This window comes from Erythrolamprus reginae, chromosome 8 (genome assembly GCF_031021105.1).
Source record: "Erythrolamprus reginae isolate rEryReg1 chromosome 8, rEryReg1.hap1, whole genome shotgun sequence".
Classification (NCBI taxonomy): domain Eukaryota; kingdom Metazoa; phylum Chordata; class Lepidosauria; order Squamata; family Dipsadidae; genus Erythrolamprus; species Erythrolamprus reginae.
In genome coordinates, this window is record NC_091957.1 from 52069545 (window position 1) to 52097208 (window position 27664).

Below are 27664 nucleotides of genomic sequence, written 5' to 3' on the forward strand. Positions count from 1 at the left end.
GCTCCCCTAATTTGTAATTGGGCCCCAAAGAACTGTGGTCGTATCCATGCAATCCTTATGCAACTAATCCAGCTGTTACCGGTATGCCCTCTGGGATCGTCATGGGTATGTATGTATGTATGTGTATGTATGTATGTATGTATGTATGTATGTATGTATGCATGCATGCATGCATGCATGCATTTATTTATTTATTCATTCATTCATTCATTCATTCATTCATTCATTCATTTATTTATTTGATTTCTATGCCGCCCTTCTCATGAGACTCAGGCTGGCTCCCAACATTTAATCCCTGGAATTATTCCAATTTAGTAATTTGGGAATACTAAACCATGTAAAATAATTATTAAAACGGATTTTGCAATTAGATATTATGAGGATTCGATCATTTTTAATTTTTTGTCAAATTTGCAGGATGAGAATTACAGAAAACTAAAATCAAACTTTTAACATTAATTTTGTGATAAACTGTTTCTGTTAGCTATCTAAAGTAGCTGGCATTTGAGTTGTTGCATCGCCAATTACAATCTGTTATGCAAAATTGAAAATAATTATAATCTGATATAAACTTTGTTTATTGTAAGGATACAGATAATTTGAAGTGCAATATGTTTTATATTTAATGAAAAGTTATGGACTTAGTCATTTCATGAATGTTAGATTGCAGCCTTGTTCTACAGCCAGAGCTCACAATAATTAATGATCTTATACTCTGCTTTATATATGTTGTATATGATAATATAGCTAATTAGCTAATGCAAGACAAGCAATGACTGAAAAATTGTGGAAGAAAGTAATGGTTGTGCACATGTGCCCATCGGCGTGAGATTTGGCTTCTGTGCAGCAAGTGAAATCTCGCAGGAGGATGGTCTCATGCGCGAGATTTCATCAATTTTGGGTGGTTTCTTTACTTCTGCACATGCACAGAAGCAAAAAAATTGCCGAAATCTCACTCACGCGTCCTCATGCAACATTTGGCATCTGACACAAGTGCAGAAGCTGAATCTCACATCGAGGTGTGTGTGCCCACCTGCTCGGGAGCATTCCGGTAGCGCAGGCGATGGGGAGCCCTTGCCTGTTGCTGACCCTGACTCCTGTGCCGCCACCTCCTCTGATTTGGCTGTTGGAGGGGCTGGTAGCCGACAGGCCACGACACAAATAATTCTAAACAAAAATGAGGACTTCTTGGCCAACAAGCTTCTCCTTTGGTCTTCTCCACAACTACCGATATATTTCCATACTGCCGTCATGTCTATCCTCCCCCAGTCGTTCAAAGCAGTTTGAAAGCAGCCCGTAACCATCTTCACGCTCCTTATTCTAAACTCTGGGAAGCAATGGAGCTTCTAGGAAGGAAGGAAGAAAGGAAGGAAGGAGGGAGGGAGGGAGGAAGGAAGGAAGGAGGAAGGAAGGAAGGAAGGAACAAAGGAAGGAACAAAGGAAGGAAGGAAGGAAGGAAGGAGGAAGGAAGGAACAAAGGAAGGAAGGAAGGAACAAAGGAAGGAAGGAACAAAGGAAGGAAGGAAGGAGGAAGGAAGGAACAAAGGAAGGAAGGAAGGAGGAAGGAAGGAAGGAACAAAGGAAGGAAGGAACAAAGGAAGGAAGGAACAAAGGAAGGAAGGAAGGAAGGAACAAAGGAAGGAAGGAACAAAGGAAGGAAGGAACAAAGGAAGGAAGGAACAAAGGAAGGAAGGAACAAAGGAAGGAAGGAAGGAACAAAGGAAGGAAGGAAGGAACAAAGGAAGGAAGGAAGGAACAAAGGAAGGAAGGAACAAAGGAAGGAAGGAAAAAAGGAAGGAAGGAAGGAAGGAAGGAAGGAAGGAAGGATCTAGGATGGAGGCCAGACCTTCCATGGGTCTCTCAGGACAAAGTGTGAAACTTTGCTGCAATGCCCAATCGTCTGCATTAGCCAACAATTAACTCAGTCGATGTCATGTGATCCGGTAGACTACAAGCTAATTTTGGGTGAATAGATTTCAAATGGAAGTGGCCAGAGATAGCCCCACCTTTGAACTACGCCAGTGATGGCAAACCTATGGCATGCGTACCACGGGTGGCACACGAAGTCATATCTGAGGGCACATGAGGCATTGCCTTATGTCAGCTCCATTATCAGCTTTTCCTTTTTGGCCATTTTAATTCTTGCCAGGCTTCAGGAAAGCCTCCTAAAGCCTGGGGATGGTGAAAAACAGCCCAAAAGGCCAACCGGAAGTTCAGAAATAAGCTTCCGGTTGGCCTATTGACCTGTTTTCTGCCATCTCCAGGCTTCAGGAAGCTTTCCTGAAGCCTGGGGAGAATGAAAAACAGCCCAACGGGCCTAGCGGAAGACTGGAGGCTTCAGTGAGGCCTGTGATGTGTGTGAGGCAGCATGGGGATTTTGTGCATACACAAGGGGAGGTCATTGCATTATGGGTGTGGGCACGTACATATACATAATGGCATCGGACCAGAATATCTCTGGGACTGCCTTCTGCCGCACGAATCCCAGCAACCAGTTAGGCCCGACAGAGTTGGCCTTCTCTGGGTCCCGTCGACTAAACAATGTCGTTTGGTGGGACACAGAGAAAGAGCCTTCTCTGTGGCGGCCCCGACTCTTTGGAACCAACTCCCCCCAGAGGTCAGAATTGCCCCCACCCTCCCCGCTTTTCGTAAGCTCCTTAAAACCCACCTCTGTCGTCAGGCATGGGGGAACTGAGATAGCTTCCCCAGGCCTATTTTGTTTATGTATGGTATGTTTTTTAAATTATGGGTTTTTAGTTTTAATTATTAGATTTGTATTGTATATTGTTTTTCTATTACTGCTGTGAGCCGCCCTGAGTCTACGGAGAGGGGCGGCATACAAATTAAATAAATAGATAGATAGATAGATAGATAGATAGATAGATAGATAGATAGATAATAGATAGATAGATAGATAGATAGATAGATAGATAGATAGATAGATAGATAAATATAAATAATCACTAAGCTATACCTTCACCTCCTACAGCAGTGTTTCCCAACTATGGCTGTTATAAGATGTGCGAAGTTCAACTCCCAGGATTCTTCAGCCCTCCTGAGTGATTCAGATCACGTTAGCTGGGGAATTCTGGAAGCTGGAGTTCACGCGTCTCAATCTAGCCATATTGTCCTTAAAGCGTTGCCCTTTGACAGTTGCCTGTCAAGCCAACAGACTCGGCTGTAAGTTCCCGAGTCAACAAGGTGAGATTTGCACAGTTCCATGTACTATAAAAAAAAGAAAAATCAGTGGATTTCAGAGCTCCAAATAAAACTTCTATCGTTCAGAAGGAGAGCTCGCTTTAAACCTCATTCCAGGTTGCCTTTTTGGGGACCTGCTTGATAATTAATTATACAGTGTTTCTTTCAACGTGCTAGACTTTGGTTCTTTGCTGGACCTTGCCCATTACTATTGTATTTCTGGCTCCCTGACCTTTGCTGGGATAATTGCCAAAATCACAAAGAGAGAGAGGGGGGGAGAGGAAGGAGGGAGGGAGAGAAGAAAGAAGGGAGATGGAGAGAGAGAGGTGTGTGTGTGTGTGTGTGTGAGAGAGAGAGAGAGAGAGATAAGAGAAAGAGGAGAGAGAGAGAGAGAAATAGATGTGTATGAGAGAGAGATGGAAATAATGTGTGTATGAGAAAGAGAGAAAGAGAATGGGGGGAAAGGAAAGAGAAATGTGTGGGAAGGTGTGTGAGAGATGGAAAGAGTGTGTGTATGAGAGAGAGAGATAAGAGAGAAAAGGGATAGAGAAGAAAGAGAGAGAGGGAGAGAGATAAGAGAAAGTGGAGAGAAAGAGAGAGTGAAAGAGAGAGAGGGAGAGATAAATGTGTGTATGTGTGTGTGTGAGACAGAGAGAGAGATGGAAAGAGTGTGTGTATGAGAGAGAGAGATAAGAGAGAAAGGGGATAGAGAAGAAAGAGAGAGGGAGAGGGAGAGAGATAAGAGAAAAAGGAGAGAAAGAGAGAGGGAGAGAGGGAGAGGGAGAGAGGGAGAGATAAATGTGTGTATGTGTGTGTGTGAAACAGAGAGAGAGATGGAAAGAGTGTGTGTATGAGAGAGAGAGAGATAAGAGAGAAAAGGGATAGAGAAGAAAGAGAGAGAGGGAGAGAGATAAGAGAAAGTGGAGAGAAAGAGAGAGTGAAAGAGAGAGAGGGAGAGATAAATGTGTGTATGTGTGTGTGTGAGACAGAGAGAGAGATGGAAAGAGTGTGTGTATGAGAGAGAGAGATAAGAGAGAAAGGGGATAGAGAAGAAAGAGAGAGGGAGAGGGAGAGAGATAAGAGAAAAAGGAGAGAAAGAGAGAGGGAGAGGGAGAGAGGGAGAGGGAGAGAGGGAGAGATAAATGTGTGTATGTGTGTGTGTGAGACAGAGAGAGAGATGGAAAGAGTGTGTGTATGAGAGAGAGAGAGATAAGAGAGAAAAGGGATAGAGAAGAAAGAGAGAGAGGGAGAGAGATAAGAGAAAGTGGAGAGAAAGAGAGAATGAAAGAGAGAGAGGGAGAGATAAATGTGTGTATGTGTGTGTGTGAGACAGAGAGAGAGATGGAAAGAGTGTGTGTATGAGAGAGAGAGATAAGAGAGAAAGGGGATAGAGAAGAAAGAGAGAGGGAGAGGGAGAGAGATAAGAGAAAAAGGAGAGAAAGAGAGAGGGAGAGGGAGAGAGGGAGAGGGAGAGAGGGAGAGATAAATGTGTGTATGTGTGTGTGTGTGAGACAGAGAGAGAGATGGAAAGAGTGTGTGTATGAGAAAGGAGAGAGAGAGAATGGGAGGGAAAGGGAAAGAGAAATGTATGGGAAGGTGTGAGAGAGAGATGGAAAGACTGTGTGTATGAGAGAGAGAGACATAAGAGAGAAAGAGTATAGAGAGGGGCGGGAGAGAGAGGAAAGAGAGAGAGAGAAGAGAGAAAGAGGACAGGAGAGAGAGAGAGAGAGAGGCACACAGAAGTCAATAATTGCAATTCTCTGAAAGGAGATCGAGGGAGGAGCGGACGGGCTCCGAGTGTCAGGGACGATACAAATCAAAGACAAAAGGGTCACAACGAGAAAAAGCATTTGACAAAATTAAAGCAAGCAAACAAAAACCCACAGAGAAGGGCCGAAAAGGTTAGCAACGGCGGGCAGCGACGAACAGCAAAGCACGGGGGGGTCTGATATTTTAAATGCTGTTACGACATGTGAGCTCTGTCAAGCATTAGCCACCGTCTTGCAAAGCAGAAATCAATGTGTTACATGCAACCAAGCGGATGGCCGAAAAATGAGCTATGCAGCAAAAACACGGTAGCTCTCCAAGCATCGCCAAGAGAATGTAGAAGAAAGAAAACCCGATGCATTTTACAGTCTCGACATGGTGGATATAAGTTCCGGTCACGATGCACAAGGCATTGATTAGCCATATCCTTGTTGAGGGCCGCTAGGCAGAGAATGCTTCTGTCATTGAAGGATATGCAGGTAGTCCTCGAGTTACGATCACAATTAAGCCCCAAATCTGTGTTGTAAGTGAGCCTTGTCAGCCTCAGGACATGCCTGATTCTGAGGACAATGGGCCAGGCCCCTCAGGTTATCCTGGGTTAGGGAGGCTGTCACAGGATTTGGAAGCCGTGAGGATGGTAGTGATATGGGGGTAACAGAGGGGACTGATGTGACAATAGAAACAGAGAAACATAGAAGACTGACGGCAGAAAAAGACCTCATGGTCCATCTAGTCTGCCTTTATACTATTTCCTGTATTTTATCTTACTATGGATCTATGTTTATCCCAGGCATGTTTAAATTCAGTTACTGTGGATTTACCAACCACGTCTGCGGGAAGTTTGTTCCAAGGATCTACTAACCTTTCAGTAAAATAATATTTTCTCATGTTGCTTTTGATCTTTCCCCCAACTAACTTCAGATTGTGTCCCCTTGTTCTTGTGTTCACTTTCCTATTAAATCCTAGATATCAAAGAATGATCCTTAGATCCTAGATATCAAAGAATGATAAAAAGAAGAGAAGAGAGGCAAGGTAAATAGTATGCAATAAAGGGCAACAAGAATGATCAAGGAAATGGAGCCCCTCCCTTATGAAACCAGGTTGCAACGCCTTGGTGTCTTCAGCCTTGAAAGACGGCGTTTAAGATGTGACTTGATCGAAGTGTATAAAATCATGCATGGGATAGAAAAGGTGGATAGAGGAAAATTCTTTTCTCTATCACACAATACTAGGACAAGGGGGCGCTCCCTAAAACTCATAGGTATGAAAGTGAAGACAGATAAAGGGAAATATTTCTTCACCCAGATGGTCCCTGGTTTATGGAATTCGCTTCCAGAAGAGGTCGTGACAGCTGTCAGCCTAGATAGCTTCAAGGTAGGATTAGACAGATTCATGGATGCCAAGTGTATCGGTGGTTATTGAAACTGATGTCCATGTGCCGCCTCTATGTTGGTTGAGGCAGGCAGGATTCCCTTGAGTACTATTTGTTGGGGGTCAGGGGAAAGGAAGTGTGTTGCCTTCGATTTCTGCTCAAATTCCCCATGGACAATTGGTGGGCCACTGTGTGTGACACAGAATGCTGGACTTGATGGGCTTTGGCCTGATTCAGCATGGCTCTTCTAATGTTCTTATGTTCTATGTTCATACAAATAGCTCTGTGGATTGTAAGATGTCATTTCCAGGCTAGAGCAGGAAGTGAAGGCGGGGTCTGACAAGATGGAAAAGAATGGCGGAGATTTGTGGTGTTCCTGAAAATCAAAGTGTGAAAAACCTATGTTGTGCTTCCTGAAATGAAACAGAAGCTGCAATGTTAAGTTCATTGCGATGCCAGTAAGCCGAGTGGTGATTTATCGCTCTCTTATCTCTGAGCCAGTGGAGAAAAAGGAAGGTAGGAACGTTTCCCAGAGCAGTTAAAGTATTTCAAGCCGATAGAATATGCTTCCGTCTTTATGCTTTGCATCTTAACTTGCAAAAGTTCCATGCATCTAATCTGGTGTGAACTTAAATAAAAGAGACTATTATTGCAAGGAGTGGATTTTTGAGAGTCTGGAAATAATACTGGAATCATGCCTAGAACACTAAGCAAGACAGCCATCCAATGAGCTTTTGCTCCACGTTACACCCTTTCCTGCCATAGTTGTTAAGTGAATCTGGCTTTACTTGTCAGAAGGTCACAAAACCTGGGGCACCGCAATACCGTCATCCGTTGCCAGCAGTGATGGGCTCGTACAGGTACGGTCAGGTACGCCGAACCGGTAGAAAATATTTGGATATTTTTTCTTTTTTTCCCTTCTGGGCTTTGGGTATGTTTTTCCTGTAGCAGTAAATGAGGTTGAATGTGTATAATTTTAGAAGAGCTGTGCGTATGTGTGTACATACACATACAGTGTATATAGTAGATAATGTATATTTTTGTGTGCCCGTGTGTAATACATATGTACACATATGGCGTATATACATAGAATTAAATAGTATATTTTGGATGTTCAGTAATAGTAAATAGATAGGAAAATTGAATCTCTTTGAGGCGAGGAGAGGCCAGGCACCCTAACTCAAACCCTGTCGTGAGTGATGTCAAGTTGGCCATCTTTAAGCCAGTCACATGACCTTTAAGCCAATCCTGGTCACATGATCATCAAGCCACTCCCACCTGATCACATGGCTGGCAAGCCACACCCACAAAATAAGTCACACCCACAGCGTTGTAGTAAATTTTTTTGCAGCCCTTTCCTGGTGTATTTTGATCGTGTGACTGTCGGGATGAGGCAACGGACATCGGTGTGAGAAACGGTCATAAGTGAACGTGAAAAAGGAAGACTCGGAAATTCTAACTTTGACCGGTCAGTCAACCGGACTGCCATAAGTCGAGGACTACTTGCATGAAGGAAGGAAAACTTTGGACAGCGACCGAACAACGTCTCGGAGAAACGTATATGCACCACGGTTCCTCTCCAAACCAACCATAAAATGCACAAAAGGTGACGGGTGTTATAAGAAGAAATCAATAAGAAATCCAAACCAACCTTGGAGAAATATCACATCCTTGCTGCATAAAGGCACCCAGGGAAAACCAAAGGCTGTTAAATATCCCAAATTCGTTGGGCGGATCAGGAGGGCTCTGAGGGTCGCGAGGTTCTTCCTGGTTATCTTCCAAATGCCACTCGTACGGGCTGAACCGGCTGACCAGGAAGAGAACTACGCTCACGCCAATGTACGCAAAGACTATACACATCCAAATCTCATAGGCCAAAGGATCCAGAAAGGAGAAAACCCCCGGTTTAGATTTCTGGGGCTTCTTGATCATGATAGAAATGCCCAAGCTCATAAAAGGTTTGGAAAAATCTATGACTTCTTCTCGGACCAGGGTTATGGTCAGTGGGGCCACGGCTATATCAGCTCTCTGGAAAGACAGAACACAGACATAAAAAAAGAAGAAGAAGAGAAAATTACAGCAAGATATCTTTGTTTTAAATACAACAACAGTCCTCACCTCTCCGACACGGGATGCCTCGGCTCTTAGCACATTCCATTATTATTATTTATTTGACTTTTTTTAAAAAAAAATAATTTTTATTAGTTTTTCCAAATTTTAAAAACAACATTTCAATAGTTTAGTACAGATCTTTCATAGAAACATAGAAACATAGATAGATTATATAGAGCGCTGGTGAGACTACATTTGGAGTACTGTGTTCAGTTCTGGAGACCTCACCTACAAAAAGATATTGACAAAATTGAACGGGTCCAAAGACGGGCTACAAGAATGGTGGAAGGTCTTAAGCATAAAACGTATCAGGAAAGTCTTAATGAACTCAATGTATAGTCTGGAAGACAGAAGGAAAAGGGGGGACATGATCGAAACATTTAAATATGTTAAAGGGTTAAATAAGGTCCAGGAGGGAAGTGTTTTTAATAGGAAAGTGAACACAAGAACAAGGGGACACAAGCTGAAGTTAGTTGGGGGAAAGATCAAAAGCAACATGAGAAAATATTATTTTACTGAAAGAGTAGTAGATCCTTGGAACAAACTTCCAGCAGACGTGGTTGGTAAATCCACAGTAACTGAATTTAAACATGCCTGGAATAAACATATATCCGTTGTAAGATAAAATACAGGAAATAGTATAAGGGCAGACTAGATGGACCATGAGGTCTTTTTCTGCTGTCAGTCTTCTATGTTTCTATGATCTATGCCCAATTTCTTAGGTGTGTTACATTTCTTATATCACTTCTTTATACACTGCTCAAAAAAATAATAAAGGGAACACTTAAACAACACAATATTACTCCAAGTAAATCAAACTTCTGTGAAACCAAACTGTCCACTTAGGAAGCAACACTGATTGACAATCAATTTCACCTGCTGTTGTGCATATTCAACTTTGTACAGAACAAAGTATTCAATGAGAATATTTCATTCATTCAGATCTAGGATGTGTTATTTGAGTGTTCCTTTTATTTTTTTTGAGCAGTATATATACATATGTTGCATTGCATGTCCATTTAATACATCCTTTCACATTTTATTCCTATCTTTACCTTTGTTACCAATCCGATCGTACCAATTGTTCCAAATCTCATAATACTCTGCATTACTAGTTCCCTTAATCTCCATAGTTATCCATTTCTGCACAAATATAAATTTTTTTCTATGGTATTATTTTCTGGCGGGATCTTTTTATTTTTCCAGAATTGTCCGTATTTATTCAACTTCTATGCTGCCCAATCAACTCAGGGCAGCTTACAACAATGAAAAAAATACAATTTACAATAAAAGAAGTCAAATATAAATTAAAACAATAATCCCACTGAAAACCCACGACTCAACAATCCAATCAACACATACATACCATTGAATACGATTTGGCCATGAAAGATGTAAAGTTCATAGCTCCCAGGCCTTCCGGCAAAGCCAGGATGGGAGCAGTATGGACTTCGGGGAGGGGGATGTTGGTTCCATAGAGCTGGGGCCACCACAGAGAAGGCCCTTCTCCGCGGCCCCACCAACCTGCATTGCTTAGTCGACGGGACCCGGAGAAGGCCAGCCCTGTGCTATCTTATTGGTCTCTGGGCGGTATACGGCAGGAGACAATCCCATAAATAGTCTGGCCTTGAGCCAGGTAGGGCTTTATAGGTAATAGCCAACACCTTGAATGTGACCGGAGACTAATCGGTAGCCAGTGCAGCTCGCAGAACATAAGTGTTATATGGGTGTACACCCATGACAGCTCGTGCGGCTGCATTCTGGACTATCTGCAGTCTCCAAACACTCTTCAAGAGTAGCCCCATGTAGAGGACATTGCAATAGTCAAGTATTTGTACCTCACAGGGGGAAGGTGGGAGCTACTCTGGCTCGGTTGACCATCTGCAGTGCCTTATGCTTCCTGTATTTGGAGAGGACCCAAGCAATGTCGTTTGGCGGGACCCAGGAGAAGAGCCTTCTCTGTGGCGGCCCCGACCCTCTGGAACCAGCTCCCCCCAGATATCAGAGTTGCCCCCACCCTCCTTGCCTTTCGCAAGCTCCTTAAAACCCACCTCTGTCGTCAGGCATGGGGGAATTGAAATTTCCCTTCCCCCTAGGCTTATAGAATTTATACATGGTATGCTTTTATGTATGAGTGTTTTTTTAAATTGGGTTTTTTTAGATTGTTTTTAATATTAGATTTGTTTACATTGTCTTTTTATATTGTTGTTAGCCGCCCCGAGTCTTCGGAGAGGGGCGGCATTCAAGTCTAATTAATAATAATAATAATAATAATAATAATAATAATAATAATAATAATACTCTACACATCTGTGACAGATTTGCAGGCAGTATGTTCTACTCTAGTGATAAACTGGCCAGACCAAGGATCTAAGAAGCAGGAGAAGAAAAGGTGACCATGTTCCTGCTCCTTATATATGTTTCCCAGACATGGCTGGGCTGGTTATTTTTTAGTGACCATGCATGTTGGAGGGCTGGAGTCCTTAGCTTCATCCAATAATGTTCTTCTTCTGGCCTCGTCTTGAGCCCACTGCAGAAAAATGAGGGGGGAGGGAAGACTTGACCTTCAAATCACCTACAGCTGAAGGTAAGCAATTTTGGGAAGCAGAGGTAGCAATGGAGGCTGCATAATCTTGGAGAGATGTCTAACTGAGAAAGCCAGCTCTACCCATTCCATTTGTCATGCTGGAACCATAAATTGATTTTATTTATTTATGACATTTTTATAGCCACCCATCTCATGCTTTTGTGATTCTCTGGGTGACGTACACAAAAACAAACCAAAAAACAGCCAAGCAACAAGTTCTGCCGGGCTCTCTGGTAGAAGCCTCCCGAAAACTCACGGGTATAAATTTCAGACACACACACGTTTGAAAATTCAAAACAATGTCCTTTATCACAAAATTCAAAAGAAACAAATCACCCTTTTTGTATTGCAAAGAGCACTCTTCCCCAAAACAATCTTGTCGGCTGTACAAGTGCCTTAATCAGTCCTTAAGTACTTAGCTAGTAGCTGTGAAGAAACGTCACAGCCCTCCTTCTTCCCACAAAGTGAAACACACACACACTTTACTCTGCTTTGGTGTCAAAGGCGTGAAAAATCCACAAACAAAGTTCAGACACAGCGAGGCACGATCCTGAAGAACTGCGATCAGATAATCTTCCACAACGTCCAAACTAGCACGCTGATATTTATAGCAGCAGCTCTAATTACTGGAGCCCCACCCAAACACAGGTAGCCTCTCTTATCTCCTGTAATATTTCCTCAATTGGTCTCTTCGATGCATAAGTCTGTGCCTGCGTGGGTCTAACACTTCGTCATCTGAATTGACCGAAGATAATGGAGATTGGCTTCCTGGGCTGTGTGCCAAGCCCCCCTCTTCCAAGTCACCCCCACCTTCTTCTTCATCCGAGGAAACTGCACTCCCTGACTCTGCCGGCAACAAAACAGGCCTAGGACATGTTGACGTTTCCCCTGCCTCCACCTCCACATTCCCTGGGGCAGGAGCTGGGCCAGAGCCAACCACAACACAACCAATATAATTTAAACACATCCATACATCTCTCAAATAGCTCCCAGAGAAAATCTAGGGAAATTTTAATACTGATTGTGAGCGAAGTAGAAAGGAGAACATTATTTCTCTCAGGATTTGAGTATTAATAAGATGGATTCGATTCATGTCTGCTGGCTATGTGGTTTGGCTGTCGCTTGTTTTACAGAGCTGTCAAAACTATTGCAGATGAGATGAAAACATGGATCGTGTACCTATTCAACTTGGTTGTTCTTGGGTGGATATGTTACCCCAGAAACTGGGGTAGAATGTAGTCTGGAACCCAGGAGGGAGGGGCTGCATATACCAAGAGACGATGAAGTTTAAATAATTTGGTTGGAGGAAGAGAGTTAAGAGAGTTCCCTAGAAAAAAATTGCTTCAGATCTTTAAAGATGTAGTTTGCTTTAGTCTGGCAAAATCCTGTCTATAGGTGAGCAACAATAAATGAAGTTGATTAGAAGAATCTTGGTATGTCTTTCTTGAATTTTTTTTTGAGCCCAACAGAAGCTGAGTTTCTTCAGAAATATCACTCCATATCTGCTAGCATAACTGCTGTCAATCATTTTTCTACACAATGCACGTCAGAGGGAAGGTATTGAGAGAAACACCATGATCCTTGTTTTAACTTTAGTAATACATTTCTAAGTTCTAGAGATGAAGCCCAAGTTCAATTTCAATGAACCGTATATTAGTCTGATCAAACTGTTTAATCTTCAAAACGTATTGTGAGCTTATTATGAAGGCATTGCCTTCCTTCTTTCCTGGGAATTTCCATATGGCATTTTCTCCTCTTCTGATGGGGTCGGGTGGGGTGATGGACAATTATGGGCAAAGGTTGTGTTGTGCTGGAATTCGGTGCTGAATAAAATCCCTAAGGTATCCAGGTTCCATTTTAGCTCAGAAAACATTGCTAGTCGAGAAGATAAGAAATGAACCTATCTGAGCAAAGAATACGAAGGATGTTTTGATGGTGGGTCACCAAATATTATAGAAACATAGAAGTCTGACGGCAGAAAAAGACCTCATGGTCCATCTAGTCTGCCCTTATACTATTTTCTGTATTTTATCTTAGGATGGATATATGTTTATCCCAGGCATGTTTAAATTCAGTTACTGTGGATTTATCTACCACATCTGCTGGAAGTTTGTTCCAAGGATCTACTACTCTTTCAGTAAAATAATATTTTCTCATGTTGCTTTTGATCTTTCCCCCAACTAACTTCAGATTGTGTCCCCTTGTTCTTGTGTTCACTTTCCTATTGAAAACACTTCCCTCCTGGACCTTATTTAACCCTTTAATATATTTAAATGTTTCGATCATGTCCCCCCTTTTCCTTCTGTCCTCCAGACTATACAGATTGAGTTCATTAAGTCTTTCCTGATACGTTTTATGCTTAAGACCTTCCACCATTCTTGTAGCCCGTCTTTGGACCCGTTCAATTTTGTCAATATCTTTTTGTAGGTGAGGTCTCCAGAACTGAACACAGTATTCCAAATGTGGTCTCACCAGCATTCTATATAGTGGGATCATAATCTCCCTCTTCCTGCTTGTTATACCTCTAGCTATGCAGCCAAGCATCCTACTTGCTTTCCCTACCGCCTGACTGCACTATTCACCCATTTTGAGACTGTCAGAAATCACTACCCCTAAATCCTTTTCTTTTGAAGTATTTGCCAACACTGAACTGCCAATACAATACTCAGATTGAGGATTCCTTTTCCCCAAGTGCATTATTTTACATTTGGAAACATTAAACTGCAGTTTCCATTGCTTAGACCATTTATCTAGTAAAGCTAAATCATTTACCATATTACAGACGCCTCCAGGAATATCAACCCTATTGCACACTTTAGAGTCATCGGCAAATAGGCAAACCTTCCCTACCAAACCTTCCCCTATGTCACTCACAAATATATTAAAAAGAATAGGACCCAGAACAGATCCTTGTGGCACACCGCTTGTAACCTGACTCTGCTCAGAATACTCGCCATTAACAATAACTCTCTGATGTCTATGCTTCAGCCAGCTGCAAATCCATTGAACTATCCAGGAATTAAGTCCAATCTTCACTAATTTATCTATCAGCTCTTTATGTGGAACCGTATCAAAGGCTTTGCTGAAGTCCAGGTAGGCAATATCCACGGCACCACCTTCATCCAACACCTTTGTGACATAGTCAAAGAAATCAATGAGATTAGTCTGACATGATTTGCCTTCAGTAAAGCCATGCTGATTTGGGTCTAATAAGTTATTGTTTTTTAGGTGCTGATTTATCCTCTTTTTGAGTAGAGTCTCCATCATTTTAACTACAACTGATGTCAAGCTAACTGGCCTGTAGTTACCAGCTTCTTCTCTACTGCCCTTCTTGTGAATAGGCACAACACTGGCCATTCTCCAATCCTCAGGAACTTCTCCTGTTAACAAGGATTGGTTAAACAAATCAGTCAGGGGGGTAGCAATGACAGATCTGAGTTCTTTAAGAACTCTGGGGTGGATGCCATCTGGACCCATTGCCTTATTTATCTTTAATCGTTCAAGTTCTTCTAAGACATCGGCTTCTAAGATCACTGGAGCTGAATCCGTACAGCTGGAAGCAATGCTATATCCCTCTATAGTATTATTTTGTAAGGTGTCTTTTGAGAAAACTGAACAGAAGTAGCTATTGAAATGGTCAGCAATCTCCTTATTCCCATTAATGCATGTATTATTCCCGGTACTAAGCTTCGTGATGCCGCAGTTTTTCTTCTTCTTATCATTAATATATCTGAAGAAGGTTTTATCCCCCTTCTTTACAGATTTGGCAATTTCTTCCTCTTTTGAGGCTTTAGCAGCATATATTATCTGTTTCGCCTCCTTCTGTCTCATTTTATATACCTCCCTATCAGCTATACTTCCAGACTCTTTATACCTCCTATAGGCAGCCTTTTTTCATTGACTATAACCCTTACATCATTGCTAAACCATAGCGGTTTCTTCTTCCTTTTACCTTTAGTTATTTGTCTTACATACAGTCCAGTGGCTTTTAAGATGGCCTTTTTTAATACAGTCCACTGGACTGTATCCTTATGTTGAGGATCCTCCCTGCTGCTTCCTTTTTCCCTTTCAAGAACCAGGAGAAAGAGTTGAGTGGATTAGTTGACTGCCTTGAATTAAAAGCATCAAGAATGTCTTTATAAAGCAGTCTATACTAAACATAAGAGGGTATTTAACAGGAGACTATGGACCACTAGCCCTTGCTGATGCTTCAGCTCCCAAAAATTTTGTAGAAACTTGCAAAAGGCTTTGAAATTTTCTGCAAAATTTTTGGGAGCTGAGGCATTTGTCCATCACAGGTTAATTAGTCCAACTTTCTACAATAGCATCTAAGCAGATGCTATTAATAATATGGTAATATGGTAAATGATTTAGTTTTACTAAATAAATGGTCAAAGCAATGGAAACTGCAGTTTAATGTTTCCAAATGTAAAATAATGCACTTGGGGAAAAGGAATCCTCAATCTGAGTATTGCATTGGCAGTTCTGTGTTAGCAAAAACTTCAGAAGAGAAGGATTTAGGGGTAGTGATTTCTGACAGCCTCAAAATGGGTGAGCAGTGTGGTCAGGCAGTAGGAAAAGCAAGTAGGATGCTTGGCTGCATAGCTAGAGGTATAACAAGCAGGAAGAGGGAGATTGTGATCCCCTTATATAGAGCACTGGTGAGACCACATTTGGAATACTGTGTTCAGTTCTGGAGATCTCACCTACAAAAAGATATTGACAAAATTGAACTGGTCCAAAGACGGGCCACAAGAATGGTGGAAGGTCTTAAGCATAAAACATATCAGGAAAGACTTAATGAACTCAATCTGTACAGTCTGGAGGACAGAAGGAAAAGGGGGGACATGATCGAAACATTTAAATATGTTAAAGGGTTAAATAAGGTTCAAGAGGGAAGTGTTTTTAATAGGAAAGTGAACACAAGAACAAGGGGATACAATCTGAAGTTAGTTGGGGGGAAGATCAAAAGCAACGTGAGGAAATATTATTTAACTGAAAGAGTAGTAGATCCTTGGAACAAACTTCCAGCAGACGTGGTTGGTAAATCCACAGTAACTGAATTTAAACATGCCTGGGATAAACATATATCCATCCTAAGATAAAACACAGGAAATAGTATAAGGGCAGACTAGATGGACCATGAGGTCTTTTTCTGCCGTCAGTCTTCTATGTTTCTATGTTTAAAAATACTGGATGATGAGGTTAAAACTCTCTGAGGTTTCTGTTCTCAGTTGGACTTCATTAGTTCCTGTTCCAGACATCTTACCTGTCCCACCTGAACTTTGCAAACTGTGGACTTCCCTATTTAATGCCTTTTGTTTTAAAGCAAATGACCATGTACAAGCAAACGTCCTTTTCATGGCCATTTCCCAGTTCAATAAACGTATGAAAAATTGTTAGCTTAGTTAAAAGCATAAGATTTTCTGCTCGATTCAACAAAACTTGGCAAGGCTACTTATACGCGTTTGGCAATTTAAAGAGAGAGAGACAGAGAGAGAGGGAGGGAGAGAGAGAGAGAGATGGAGGAACGCACTCATGCTTGGGCTTCTAGAAAGGCATTCTAAAATCAGCTTTTGGAGCTGGACCGATCTCAAAAGAAGTCATGAGAGTTTGGGCCGGAGCCAAATCACTCTATGAAACTTTGGCATTTGTACAAAAAGTTTCATTAGTGATAAACTCTTCTCCATTCACAGGATACATCTGCTGCAGATCAAAATATCTCGGGCGATATCACGAGTTGGACCGTAAGAGTAGCATAGTGCTTAGCTATCTCCCAAGGAAGATTAAAAGGGACCGGTAACAACAGGCAAATGGAAGTTTTCAAAATTGGAAGATGGGATTTAAATCTGGTCACATCTAATTTTTGAATGGCAATGCTCTGAAACTTAGTGGGGAAAAGACTTGAATGGTGCCATTCTACCATATCCCCCTGAAAATAAGACCCAGTGTTATATATATATATATACAGTGTTCCCTCGATTTTCGCGGGTTCAAACTTCGCGGAACGTCTATACCACGGTTTTTCAAAAATATTAATTAAAAAATACTTTGCGGTTTTTCCCCCTATACCATGGTTTTTCCCGCCCGATGACGTCATATGTCATTGCCAAACTTTTGTCTGCCTTTAAAAAACATTTTTTAAAATAAACTTTAATAAATAAACATGGTGAGTAATAATCTAAATGGTTGCTAAGGGAATGGGAAATTGTAATTTAGGGGTTTAAAGTGTTAAAGGAAGGCTTGGGATACTGTTCATAGCCAAAAATAGTGTATTTAATTCTGCATCTCTACTTCGCGGAAATTCGACTTTCGCGGGCGGTCTCGGAAGGCATCCCCCGCGAAAATCGAGGGAACACTGTATATTTAACTCTCAGTCTCCTGGTGAATGGCCTAAAGTCATCCAATCAATGTTCATGCCCAATGTGAGACTAGAACTCTCAGTCTTCTGGTGAATGGCCTAAAGTCATCCAATCAACATTCATGCCCAATGTGAGACTAGAACTCTCAGTCTCCTGTTGCTTAGCCTAAAGTCATCCAACCAATTTTCTCCGTTTTCTTCTAGTTATATTTGGGTAAGAATATTGTCGTTCAAGTCAAGTAGTTTAGAGTATGTTATAACCTGAAGTGTGGAAATTTCAGTCGAATATATTAAGGTTTCATTAGGGGATATCCTTTTCGGAATTGCTAAGTAGTGCGTTTTTTTTAATCTGAGACCATGTTGTTATTAAAGTATTTCTTATATTGTGCTTTTTAAAATAGTTTGGAATTTTATTTATGTCCATTGTTAAGAATGAATGCCACCCCATATGTAGATCGTATCCTTCTAGAGTGAGCAATCGTTTATTTTGAAGAGTTATCCACTCCCTGATTTTAGTTAAAATAGTTGCTTGATAGTATAAGAAAAAATTGGGGAGGCCGAAGCCTCCTCTAGATCTGTGGTCTTGTAGGTTTTTTAATTTGATTCTTGTTTTCTTTTTGGACCAGATAAATCTTCGAATTATTTTATGGAGATGTTCAAAGAATGTTTTGTTCAGTTTGGTTGGGGCTGCTTGAAATAAGTATATGTACCTAGGAAGTATATTTGACTTGATTGCAGCAATCTTACCCATTAGGGATCCAACCAATGCTTGTTTGTTTGTTTGTTTGTTTGTTTGTTCGTTCGTTTATTTATTTATTTATTTGTTTATTTATTCAATTTTTATGCCGCCCTTCTCCTTAGACTCAGGGCGGCTTACAACATGTTAGCAATAGCACTTTTTAACAGAGCCGGCATATTGCCCCCACAATCCGGGTCCTCAGTTTACCCACCTCGGAAGGATGGAAGGCTGAGTCAACCTTGAGCCGGTGATGAGATTTGAACCGCTGACCTTCAGATCTACAGTCAGCTTCAGTGGCCTGCAGTACAGCACTCTACCTGCTGTGCCACCGCGGCTCTTCATGCCCAACATGAGACTACAACTCTCAGTCTCCTGGTGATTGGCCTAAAGTCATCCAATCAATGTTCATGCCCAAGGTAAGGCTAGAACTCTCAGTCTCCTGGAGATTGTCCTAAAGACCCCCAACTGGCTTTCATGTCTAAAGTGGGTCTAGAACTCCCTGGCTCCTGGTTTCTAGCCCGGTGCCTTAACCACTAAACCAGTCTGGCTCTGTAGCGTATCGAATCTTGCTGTATCCCTCCCTAGCTACAGTGAAATGTATTTGGTTGCAACATAACTTTGCTAAAGGGTACATCAATGGGACTTAAATCACACCCTTCCTGTTCAATAAAGACAATGTTAACAACAACAACCAATTAAACGAAAGCCTATCTGCTGAATTTAGCTTGTTAGAGTATCGGGTTGTGAAGTTTAGTTTAGTTTTCCTCTTGCCGTGAATATATTTTGAAAGCTACGGCATATCAAAGCAATGCAAATTATTCACTAAAGGGGCAAAGGGTATAGAAGATCTTTTGCTTCAACTAAAGAAACTCTCTGTTTTATTATTAGAGGAACTGCATTTGTGTGACCTAACTTAACACTAAAAAATAATTAAACATCCTATAAATATATCTACCTTCGGCAGGCCTAACACTAATCGTAACAAGAATTTATTGAGTTTGTATGCTGCCTGGGTCCCAGTGATTCTGGGTGGTTAGGAATGAATGAGCATAGAAGACGTTCTATTAAATACTTTCGCCGAGCAACAATCTCTTCTTGTTGATCGAACATATGAATAAAGATACAGAGGATCAGCTGTGCTTTGTAGTGCAAAGCCTACTAGATAAAATGGGACTTCTTTCTTAGTCAACACAGATACAAGATCTGTTAGGATATTAAATTTAGTGGCTGGAACAGTGTACAACGGGCTGGGAGACACAGTTAGAAACATAGAAGACTGACGGCAGAAAAAGACCTCATAGTCCATCTAGTCTGCCCTTATACTATTTTTTGTATTTTATCTTAGGATGGATCTATGTTTATCCCAGGCATGTTTAAATTCAGTTACTGTGGATTTACCAACCACGTCTGCTGGAAGTTTGTTCCAAGGATCTACTACTCTTTCAGTAAAATATAATTTTCTCATGTTGCTTTTGATCTTTCCCCCAACTAACTTCAGATTGTGTCCCCTTGTTCTTGTGTTCACTTTCCTATTAAAAACACTTCCCTCCTGAACCTTATTTAACCCTTTGACATATTTAAATGTTTCGATCATGTCCCCCCTTTTCCTTCTGTCCTCCAGACTATACAGATTGAGTTCATTAAATCTTTCCTGATACATTTTATGCTTAAGACCTTCCACTATTCTTGTAGCCCGTCTTTGGACCCGTTCAATTTTGTCAATACAGTGATCCCCCGATTATTGCGAGGGTTCCGTTCCAGGACCCCTCGCAATGATCGGTTTTTCGCGAAGTAGCGGTGCGGAAGTAAAAACACCATCTGCGCATGCGCAGATGGTGTTTTTACTTCCGCCGCAGCAGCGAGGAGCCGAAGATTGGGGTTTCCCCGCCGCCCACGCAAACTCCTCGCTGCTGCCGCGCCCGCCGCTTGTCCGCCCGCCGCTTGTCCGCCGCCTGCCTGCCCGCGCGCCTGCCCTTCGCCCGCCCACGCCGTTCGCTCACGCCGCTTCCCAGCTGAGTCCTGAAGCGAACTTCCGCGTTTGGCTTCAGGACTCAGCTGGGAAGCGGTGCTGGGGTTTCCCCGCCCGCGCGCCCGCCCTTCGCCCGCCCACGCCGTTCGCTCGCGCCGCTTCCCAGCTGAGTCCTGAAGCGAACTTCCGCGTTTGGCTTCAGGACTCAGCTGGGAAGCGGCGCTGGGGTTTCCCCGCCCGCGCGCCCGCCCTTCGCTCGCCCACGCCCTTCGCTCGCCCACGCCCTTCGCTCGCGCCACTTCCCAGCTGAGTCCTGAAGCGAACTTCCACGTTTGGCTTCAGGACTCAGCTGGGAAGCGGCGCTGGGGTTTCCCTGCCGCCCACGCAAACTCCTCGCTGATGCCCGCCGCTCGCCCTCCCGCCAGCAAGAGGGGGAAGACCCAGGGAAGCCGCCCAGCAGCTGATCTGCCCGGCGCCATCTACGCATGCGTGGCCATAGAAAAAAGGGCGCGCATGCGCAGATGGTGTTTTTACTTCCGGGTTGAAAAATCGCGATTTAGCCCGTTCGCAATGATCGGGATCGCGATACCCGGGGGATCACTGTATCTTTTTGTAGGTGAAGTCTCCAGAACTGAACACAGTACTCCACAGTACTCCAAATGTGGTCTCACTGTATATAAGGGGATCACAATCTCCCTCTTCCTGCTTGTTATACCTCCCGTTTTACTACCTATGTGTCATCCTTATCCATACCGGTAGCAACCCACTACTGGTTTAAAGGGAGTGTTTCCCTTTTCCCCGCCTTTTTCCCCGCCTTTTCCCCCGCCTTTTTTCTTCTGGGTTCTTTGCATGCTCTTTGTGATTTACCTCACGACTGTGTTCCTGACTATCTCACCTGCTACAAATATAAACGTTAAATATATTGATTTAATATCAAAATATAAGTTTGTGTCAGTCTCTCAGACATCATTTGAACAGTGCTGCGCAGTTGCCTGACACAGATCCCAACAAAACCATTTCCAGGAACGCAGGTGGCCTGAAAAATATGGGGTCACCTGAATAAAACCTAGACAGGTCTTGACAGAATTTAAGGCAAAGCTCTTTAAGTGGGGAATGGCCAAGAACCTGCAATGTGGTGCCTCAGAACTGTTAGGATACTGAATTTGGTAGCTGGAACAGTAAAGAACAAGCAGTTGTAATTGGTTAGTTAGAGAGGAATGACATGCACGAGGCAAGCTGTGCTGTGATTGGCTGCTGTGAGTGTAAAGGGGGAGTTTCCCTTTTGTTCCCACCTTTTTTCTTCTGTGTGTTCCGCATCCTGTTTGTGATTTACCTCACAACTGTGTTCATGACTATCTCGTCTTCTGCAAATATAAACATTAAATATATTGATGTAGTATGAAACTACAAGTTCGTCTCGGTCTCTCTGACCTCATTTGGACCGTGCTGTTAAGTTGCCTGGCACAAATCCAACAAAACCACTTCCAGGAATGCCAAAAAAATATGGAGGTGACCCGAAAAATATTGTGTCACCCGAATGGAACCCAGACAAGCCATGGCAGAATTTAAAACAAAGCTCTTTAAATGGGGAAAGGCCGTTAATCTGCACTGTGACTGTGGTGCAACGGAAATGTTAAGGTATTGAATGTGGTACCTAGAAGAGTAAAAAAAATAAGTAGTTGTAGTTGGTCAATTAGAGAGGGCTAACTCATGCATGAGGCAAGCTACACTATGATTGGCTGCTGTGCTGTGGGTATAAAGGGGGAATTTCCCTTTTGTTCCCGCCTTTTTTCTTCTGGGTGCTCTGTATGCTGTTTGATTTACCTTATGATTTATTTATTTACTTACTTACTTACTTACTTACTTACTTACTTACTTACTTACTTACTTACTTACTTATTACTTACTTACTTACTCACTCACTCACTCACTCATTTATTTATTTATTTGATTTATATGCCGCCCCTCTCCAAAGACTCGGGGCGGCTAACAGCAATGATAAAACAGCGTACAATAATAATCCAATACTAAAAACCCATTAATATAAAAAACCAAACATACATACAGACATACCATGCATAAAATTGTAAAGACCTAGGGGGAAAGGGAATCTCAATTCCCACATGCCTGGCGGCAGAGGTGGGTTTTAAGTACCTTACGAAAGGCAAGGAGGGTGGGGGCAATTCTAATCTCTGGGGGGAGTTGGTTCCAGAGGGCCGGGGACACCACAGAGAAGGCTCTTCCCCTGGGTCCCGCCAAGCGGCATTGTTTAGTTGACGGGACCTGGAGAAGACCCACTCTGTGGGACCTAACCGTTCGCTGGGATTCGTGCAGCAGAAGACGGTCCCTGAGATAATCTGGTCCGGTGCCATGAAGGGCTTTATAGGTCATAACCAACTCTTTGAATTGTGACTGGAAACTGATCGTCAACCAATGCAGACTGCGGAGTGTTGGTGTAACATGGGCATATTTGGGAAAGCCCATGATTGCTCTCGCAATCCTGTGTTCTTGACTAACTCATCTGTTGCAAATATGAATGTTAAATATATTGATTTATATAAAACTCCACATTTACGTCAGTGTCTCTGGCTTCATTTGGACAGCTGTTGTGCAATTCCTCTACAAGATCTGATGGCATGCCTGTTCCAAAGCACTCTGCAGATTTTTTTGAAGGCTGATGATTGAGCGACAGTCTGCGAAGACACAGCTTCCTGATGTGTACACCGAAACAATCTGAACGGTGACATTCCGTATGGAGAGGAATTGGTTTTTCACACTGAGCGAGAACATTTACATCACAAAGACGCCAGGTGTCTTACAAATCCTTGCTGGGAGAGATCAAGCTCATATCACTCATCCACAATTTACTATGTCACGTTCCTTGAAGTTAAAAATCCAGGCCAAATATTACTCGGCACATTAACCCCAAACTTAGGATATCGCATGGATTTCTCCCCCAGTTATTCAAATTTCTCAGGAGCTCAGATGGCAAGGGAGGGCGCCTGCTTTTGCTTAACCTAACACCCTCATCCTTGTAATGTTAATGAATCGCTTGTGTTCCTGCCTTTAGAACAAGCATCTGTTTCTTTCATGTGAGAACCGTTTTAACAATGCTAAGAATATAGATTTTTTCTTCTTGATGCAAATACCCTGTATTTTGGCACTGACAATACCAGGAGGGGAACCTCAAGCTATGCTATCAAATGTATTTCTGTGGGAAGGGCTGAGCCTTCTCTTAGAAGTCAAAACCAACCCAAAGATGAATAGAAACGCTACAAAGCTCTGGAAAGTCTGAACAAAGATTCTAAAGAAACATTTTTCTTCTGTCACTCACCGCTTAAACAATGCCAGGAGCTGTTTTAAGGAGAGGAAAAATGAAACGCAATTAATAGAGAAGAACCTAGGGAGGTGGGAGTAAGGTATAGCCTCCTCAAAATTCTACATTTCATGTTTTGACTGCCCACTGATGGACAATTCCATTCCTTCATTGCCAATCCGTGAAGGTTCAGATCACAAAATCTCTTCTTCTCATTGTTAATTCTCAGAATTATAAAAGGAGCCGCTCCAAAGAGAATTTTCACTCTCAGAATTCCTTGAGGGCAGAGTTCCTTGAGGAGTTCTTGCTAGAATTCCCATTATTTCCTGGGACAATGAATTCTGACAGGAGTTTGAACTCTGATAAGGTCCCACAGAGTTGGCCTTCTCCGGGTCCCATCGACTAAACAACGTCGTCTGGCGGGCCCCAGGGGAAGAGCCTTCTCTGTGGCGGCCCCGGCCCTCTGGAATCAACTCCCCCCAGAGATCAGAACTGCCCCCACCCTCCTTGTCTTTCATAAATTGCTTAAGACCCACCTACATCGCCAGGCATGGGGGAATTGAGACCTCTCCCCCAGGCTTGTATAGTTTTATGTATGGTATGCTTGTGTTGTATGGTTTTTTTAAATGATGGGGTTTTAGATGCTTTCTTTTAAATATTAGATTTGTTACATTATCACATTGTTATTATTATTGTTGTGAGCCGCCCCGAGTCTGCGGAGAGGGACGGCATACAAATCTAATAAATTATTATTATGATGATTATGATTATTGTTATGATTATTGTTACTGTTACTGTTACTGTTGTTGTTGTTGTTGTTGTTATTATTATTATTATTATTATTATTATTATTATTATTATTATTATTATTATTCAGGGATACGATTAAATGGTTTTCAGTATGAACTGGTGAACAGTTGAAATCACAGAGCTAAGGAGACCCATAAAGTCATGTACCATCTCCATACAGTAGTCCCTCACCTATCGCTGGTGTTACGTTCCAGACCTGGCCGCGATAGGTGAAATCCGCGATGGGGAATTTATCGACTGATAGTACTTATTTAAGTATTTATATTGTAATTGTTTGGTAAGTTTTCATTGTTTTAAGTGTTTATAAACCCTTCCCACACAGTATTTATTTTAGATACAGTATTTAAATACAGTATTTACAATTTTAGCTATATATTTTTTTTTTTGAAAAACCTGCCGATCGAGTTTGGCGGGCTGTTTAAATCTGCCGATCGACTTCCTCAGAAACCCGCGATGAAGTGAAGCCGCAGTAGGTGAAGCGAGGGACTACTGTATTTGGATTTTGCTGGATGTTCTTCCAAGATACTGACCATCTAAGAAGCTTTGCCAATAAAAGACAGATGGAGTGGAAATCCGCTTAACTTTGGTGATATGAAGGTCATAAGGCAAATGAGTAGCAGGACCACAACATCTAAGGACTTACCCCATAGACCAGCTCACCCACCATGCCATTCCACATTTTAGTCTCGGGGTCCTTTGCTCCATACTTCCCATCAGGAACGATGGACAGGACATATTTAATCCCAACGTGTTTCGCAATTTCGTAAGCGAGATCAACACAATAGCCTTCGTATTTTTCATTCCCTTCCTTCTGGTCAGGAGACTGCTTGCGCATCACGTAGGGGGCTTCCTGGAAAATGACCCCAGGAGAAAATAAGTTAGAAGGAGGGGATGCCTTCAAGCGCATAAACGTTAGAGTGAACGGGGGAAAATCCCAACCAAAGAAGCTGGAGGAACCTAGAACTAAGGGGAAATTTCCTGCCAGGGAGAACAATTAATCAGTGGAACAGCTTGCCTTTTGAAATTGTGCATGTTTTATCGCTGGAGATTTTCATGAAGAGATTGGACAGCCATTCGCATAAGATGCTCAAGCAGGGGATTGAATTAAAAGACCTCCAAGATCACTTGCAACCATATGATTTTTAATAGCATATGCTGCTTAGATATACAGTGGTACCTCATCTTATGAACGCCTCTTCTAACTAACTTTTCAAGATACGAACCCGGTGTTTAAGATTTTTTTGCCTCTTCTTCCGAACTATTTTCACCTTACGAACCCAAGCAGCTGCTGCTGGGATGAAGGGGTTTCTTTTTCCCCCCTTTTTTGAAGAAAGAAAAGGGAGGGGCTGCTTGGAGTAGGAAACATTTTGCAGAGAACAACGTGCTTGCAAAGGAACTGAAAGGGTGTTTTTTAAAGAAAGAAAAGGGAGGAGGGAGGGGCAGCTTGGGGGAGGAAATTTTTTGCAGAGAACAATGTGCTTGCAAAGGAACTGAAACGGTGTCTTTTGAAGAAAGAAAAGGGAGGGGCGCCCCCCTTGCCTTTCTTCCTTCCCACTCACCCTTTAGCCTAGCCTTGCTTCTTCCACCCGCCCCCTTTAGCTGCTCCTCCCTGCCCTCTGTTCGCCTCCCTTCTAAAGTTTTGGATTTTCCTGAAGGATTTGCACGCATTATTTGCTTTTACATTGATTCCTATGGGAAACATTGTTTCATCTTACGAACCTTTCACCTTACGAACCTCCTCCTGGAACCAATTAAGTTCGTATCATGAGGTACCACTGTGTACGGCTTCACAGTGCTTTACAGCCTTCTCTTAGCAGTTTACAGAATCAGCATCTTGTATCCAACAATCTGGGTTCTCATAAACTGACCTTGAAAGGATGGAAGGCTGAGTCAAGCTTGAGCCTGGTGAGATTTGAACTGCTAAAGTGCAGTCAGCAGAAGTAGCCTGCAGTACTGCATTCTCACCACTGCGCCACCATGGCTCATTTTAAGTTATAAGTTCAAACATCATTGAGTTAAGGAAAACTTGATCAGCCTGTTAATTCAGAAAGTAGGCAGAACAACCCAACGTCTGGAAAAAATCAAGTGCTGAACAGCCAATCCATATCATTGTTCAGAAAACTACACAAGGGTCCAGGAAGGCATCAGGAGCTGTATTTGACCCAAAGATTAGAAAACAATGGCTAAAGTTGGGTGACAACTTACAAGGATGGTAGTCACCACAATGGTTCTGTTCTCAACTGAGGATGTATCGTTGGAAACAGTAGGATCGATTGCAGGCACAAACCGCTCATATTCATTCCAGTAACCAGCCTATAGTTGAAGAGAGCATCGACAAATTAAAAATTTGTGTTATTTATAGGTAGTTAGGTACATAGATAGATAGGTAGATTAGGTAGGTAGGTAGGTGATAGATAGACAGACAGACAGACAGACAGACAGATAGATAGATAGATAGATAGATAGATAGATAGATAGAAGAGACAGACAGAGACACACACAGAGAGAAAGCAGAGTGAGAAAGAGAGAAAGAGACAGACAGAGAGAGAGAAAGAGAGAGAGAGAAAGGGACAGAAAGAAAGAGAAAGAGATAGAGAGAAAGAGACAGAAAAAGAGGGAGAAAGAGAAAGACAGAGAGAGATAAAAAGAAAGAGACAGAGACAGAGAAAGAGAGAAAGAGACAGACAGAGAGAGAAAGAGAGAGAGAGAGAAAGAGACAGAAAGAAAAAGAAAGAGAAAAAGACACAGAGAGAAAGAGATAGAGAGAAAGAGACACAGAGTGAAAGAGACAGAAAAAGAGAGAGAAAGAGACAGACAGACAGAGATAAAAAGAAAGAGAGAGAGAGAGAAATAACTGGGGTTTACCTTCCGTGGCCCACCCGGTCTCATTTCATACACATCAATCGTATAATTGGTTCTACGTCCGTAAGTGTCAAATTGGATATTTCCCGTCATTCCTTGAACCTGAACCTTGACAATGATAAAGTTGCAACATAACAAGATACAAAGAAATTGGCATCCATACATTGGCTGTTATGCAAGAACCACAGTTTCATTAAAAGACATTTTTCAGCCATTTCATCAAAATCAAAGAGCAAGTGGGTTTTAACTATGTCACCAAAGGAATGAAAAAGACATAAGGATAACCTAGCCACTTCTGGCTAACTCTGCCCACTCTATCTATCCTCCTAAGGGGAGTGCTCTTCTCAGTTAGGATATTTGGCAAAATGCCAAGAATCAATTTGCAGGAAGAATGCCAAGAGAGAGAACAAGAGCCGAGGAGACGTTTCCGATTTCAAAACATAAAGACATATGAATGAATGTTATTCCCCGCAAATTGCTGCCTGCATCATTATCCCCTAACTAGGCTAGGGGAGTAGCCAATTAGCCCCAAGCCTACTCTCGAGGAGACCTCCTCCTGAGGAACCACTCC

General features: G+C 42.3%; 1 protein-coding gene across 4 annotated transcripts in view; it reads right to left on the minus strand.

The window, feature by feature from the left end:
- Window positions 1-27664, minus strand: part of GRIA3 (glutamate ionotropic receptor AMPA type subunit 3) — a 193894-nt gene that overhangs the window by 61739 nt on the left and 104491 nt on the right. For all 4 annotated transcript variants that reach the window (XM_070759890.1, XM_070759891.1, XM_070759888.1 and 1 more), the window contains exons 8-11: window positions 27097-27201; window positions 26437-26544; window positions 24875-25081; window positions 7989-8365 (exon numbers count right to left, since the gene is read on the minus strand). In XM_070759890.1, the coding sequence (XP_070615991.1) occupies window positions 7989-8365; window positions 24875-25081; window positions 26437-26544; window positions 27097-27201 (797 nt within the window). The remainder of the gene's footprint in view (window positions 1-7988; window positions 8366-24874; window positions 25082-26436; window positions 26545-27096; window positions 27202-27664) is intronic.